This window comes from Trichogramma pretiosum, unplaced genomic scaffold, assembly GCF_000599845.2.
Source record: "Trichogramma pretiosum strain Unisexual culture from Peru unplaced genomic scaffold, Tpre_2.0 scaffold118, whole genome shotgun sequence".
Lineage (NCBI taxonomy): Eukaryota > Metazoa > Arthropoda > Insecta > Hymenoptera > Trichogrammatidae > Trichogramma > Trichogramma pretiosum.
Genome location: NW_019640840.1, coordinates 130,504 through 134,512, shown reverse-complemented (window position 1 = coordinate 134,512; position 4,009 = coordinate 130,504). Strand labels below are relative to the sequence as shown.

Here is a 4,009-nt window from a genome sequence, read left to right as displayed (position 1 = left end):
CTTCTAGAAATATAAGACAGAAAGAGAGAAAGTGTAAGCTAACATTACTTTTTTGCGACGTTCAACTTCGTTTCTGGAGAGAAGATTTTCGACGAAGAACAGAAAAAGCAATAATTCCTTTTTCTGTTTGTGAAAAAGTGGTTACCAGGTTATTATTATTATTTCTAAATTGATTTGCAGCAAGTTTTACATTTAAAATACTCAAAATAATCATAAGTATTAGAGGAAATAAATCAAATTTGAACCAAATGATTCAGTGATCACCGGCCTCTGTTACTTATGATGACAAGTGCTCCAGAGGTAGCCGTTGCGTAACCTTACCTTTAATCTCGTTTCTAAACTAATATTAGTATTGATATATTAAGTAGGTTCGGGGGGTCTGAGTGGAAAGGGGAAGGGGAAGTGTCGGATCAGAAAAAGTGTCGCCCTGACGCAAACTTTCATTTACCGCATACGCAATTCGAAGGGAATTAATTAAAGATTTTGGGATTGATATAGAACTAAAAAAAGTAAAAACTAATAGCGAGGAAGCGTAAAAAATAATTTTTTGGTTGGTTTTTTCAGTGAGAACGTATTCTTATTACCAATCACTTTTCTTTCAGCAGAAATAATTGGTCTTCATTATTTTGCTCAGTTACTATAAGAGCAAATTATAAATGATTCCTGGTGTTGGAAAAGTTAAGAAAAATTAAAAAAATAAAAGTTTTTCGAGCTTTATCATTGCGCAATCGTCGATAAAAGTAATTTAATACGACAAGGTTTAACATTCTTTTTTTAAGATATTGATATGATGATATTGGCACATACACACAGGTAGTTGCAGAAAATTCCATTTAATTTACAAACCTGCCAACCAAATTGCTTTACGGAATCTGGTTTAAAAATTTATTGTCGAGCATATCACAGAGCTTACTCAATGAGGAAGTAATAATTCGACAACAAATATCAACTATCATGTATGCTAATTATTTCGTTAGTGAATCACTTGAATAATTTTACGTGTATTGAGTTTTTTATGTGTTGTTATGTACATATAACGAAGATGAAAAATAAGCAGAAGCTCAATGTCGTTTTGGCGAGAAACGAGTTAAGAGCAGCACATATAATATCAACAACGATGTCGATACTCGTGACGTTTTTAGCGATCATTGCTATTCTGAATGGTACAATCTTACTCGGTTTAGTTTCACCCGCGAGTGCCTATAGAAGTTTATCTTTGGAACGCGACATTGGTGAAAATTACCTAGTGTTCAGTGATGGTGCCTTCGAAAATACCACCGTCTATTACGGTGTGTGCGGCAGGGCCACGGAGCAGACGGAGAAAGAATGTATTGTGCGCCGAGTGCAGGCGAATTTCTCGGGAGGCTACCCGAAGGAGGACGAGTGCAACATTGCGCTGCGCTCCGAGTCTGGCGGCTTCATCAGAAGAGATGAAATTAAAATCGATACGCTTGGCAAAGATCGAGCGATCGTGCGTTGGTACGAGACGCCCGGCCACTTTGGCGAGAAGTATAATCATTTGCGATTTACCATCGTCGATTTTTCTAATTGCAAAGTCAAAACTACCGAACTTTCAAAAGATCTCAATCAGCTGATCAAAAAAGAGCATTCGCCATGGAATAAGGGCACAAATTGGCAATTTTCTGGCTATCTGTATGATGATTTCAACAAACCGGTCTATCTCAAAGGAGAAGATGATTTCGAAGTTGTATCATTTGACCTTATGGACGTTAAAAAAACAACAGTCGACTCTGAAGGAGTTGCTTCGAAGGTCGATACGTGGCTCCCTTATCCGACTGAACCGGGTTACGAGCCACTTATCTTATCATTGTCAAAGGACAAGGGATATTTGTTATTCGAAATTCCACCTCGCAATTGGCCGGAAAACCATACGCTTACTGTAGCTCTCATTCAGCCAAATGGTAATTGATAAAATATTTTTTAATTCTCGTAAATTAATTTAATATTAATGAGAAACGTTTCACGTCTTTAGGTCAAAGACAAAATTTAACTCATATCGAATGCACGTTCGCACCTTTGGTCTCGTTGGCTAACGGATTGATCGGCATATGTGCTCCACAGAACTTTACAATGATGAAATGCACGCAATTCAAGCTCGGTGACGAAGAGATCAACTGGTTTTCAGTCAGTATCATCTTGGATTCTTCTGGTCAGAAACGAGCTATCTACAATTTGCCGGAAGGTGAAGGATTTCTGACTCACTTCTCCAACAACTTCGGACAAACAGACGTCTTCATAGGCGACAAGTACCTGCTGAAAATCGGTCTAGATGGAAAAACCAAGCAATTCCTGGATCCTGATATGAGGTGCAAGAATGAGCCCGTGGAGGCCGGTTTCAATAAAATTTTCCTAGATGATCAAGGCAATTATTGCGTAAGCACTACCTGCGTGAGAGTTTTATACCCTAATTATGACTTCGAATCGAGTTACGTGAAATTGCACACAAAGTGCTTCGAACCGGACGATTTTAAAAATGTTTCAAAATACGAGATAATTAGCGATGAATTTTTGAACAAGCTAGTACTCGAATGATAATTGTCAATTACCCTTATGTTGAAGCATTTGTATGTGGTACATTTTTTTTTGATAGATCTATTATTCAATGTAAAAACAATTTTTAATTCGTACGTATGTCTTTTAATATTCTTGACTTTCTACTGAATTTAGTTAGTATCTCGAAATAAATACAAATAAAGGGCATAGACAAATAAAAAATTCCGATAAATATATAATGGTTATGTACTTGATTTCAAAATCCGATCAGTACTTTAAAAAATACTGGGCCTAGCTCGTACTTAAGCAATAGAATGCTCCAGTATAAAAGGTTTGTGTTTGGTATAATTATTGGATTTTATTTTTCTGGATAATAATTTTGGATTTCCATTAATTCTATCTTTTTTTCTGCCTATAAGCGCGTACTAAGACGATAAGACCCTGCCTTGGTCAGTACTCGGTCAGTGACACATTATTACCTGTATCTATGTATAAACATTATAAATATATAATTGAACACGGTCGGCATCTACTCAGATGTAAAAACATGTATATATTCCTGTCGATTGTTTATTTTTCTTGAGATTCATATCTTCTCAGTGCCTTATAAACGATATTATACTTCGCAACCCCTGCTGCGCCGTAAAAGCATCGCGTCGTACACGCAGATTTTTTTTATTGTTTTCTTTGTTTGGTTTTTTTATTCTACATCGCGCAAAACTGTAACGGGTGCGCGGGATTTTTCGGGTATTATTATTATCCCCGTATGCGAAACGTGTGCTGCTGTCCTGTGGTGCGTTTTATCGCAGCTTATGCGCCCCATACTCCGTAAGGGTTTTTAAATTCAGATGATGATCTGCGCGGCATCTTATTTGTTCGTTTCAATTGCAGGCCACGTGCGCTGTGTCGGTATCTTTTCTTCTTATGTCGGTACCGTGTGCGACTGTTTCGTACAATATATGTGCACGAGTGTTTGCTGCTGATTGATTTACGCAAAGACTTTTGATCGCAGAGCTTAGAGAAGTATGTGATTTTGTCAGGTCATATGGAAAATTAGTTTACCATTCGTATGATTAGTCGCTATTTCAAAGCCATATAAAAACGTCTATGATTATTTAATGAAAACACTGCGAATTCATTGTCAAGTAGCTTTTTTCTGAACATTGTATCATTTCTTCAAAGCTATTCTTTGCAAACAAATTAATTTAAAATTCATATTCTTTGATTTCTCAAATTCAAAGTTACATCGAGCTCTTCTCACTATATACTCGAGTTCTTGATATGACACGTACAATGAATGAGTGATAATAATAAAATAATCCGTGCATCGGTTTCATCAAAGAGGTAATAAAAATCTTTGCGCAAAGCGTGAGTTATCATATCATGGGTTTAGAAATACGGGATAACTTCTGCAAATTTACGAAAAATTTCTAATATCACCCCACAGAATTTCGAAATGGTAATTTATAGGGTAAATCTTTTAGACGCACTCTCT

At 36.5% G+C, this 4,009-nt stretch overlaps 1 protein-coding gene across 1 annotated transcript; it reads left to right on the top strand.

The window, feature by feature from the left end:
• Positions 1 to 1,082: 1,082 nt before the first annotated feature.
• LOC106657465 lies at positions 1,083 to 2,748 on the top strand. Its single transcript, XM_014379000.2, has 2 exons — positions 1,083 to 1,922; positions 1,994 to 2,748. The coding sequence occupies exons 1-2, from the start codon at positions 1,118 to 1,120 to the stop codon at positions 2,551 to 2,553; spliced, it is 1,365 nt and encodes a 454-aa protein (XP_014234486.1). The 5' UTR covers positions 1,083 to 1,117; the 3' UTR covers positions 2,554 to 2,748.
• Positions 2,749 to 4,009: the final 1,261 nt, after the last annotated feature.

Coding starts and splice junctions, on each gene's coding strand:
- LOC106657465 (XM_014379000.2), top strand. CDS start 1,118: ATGTCGATACTCGTGACGTTTTTAGCGATCATTGCTATTCTGAATGGT. Junction 1,923..1,993: donor AGCTCTCATTCAGCCAAATG/GTAATTGATAAA, acceptor TCACGTCTTTAG/GTCAAAGACAAAATTTAACT.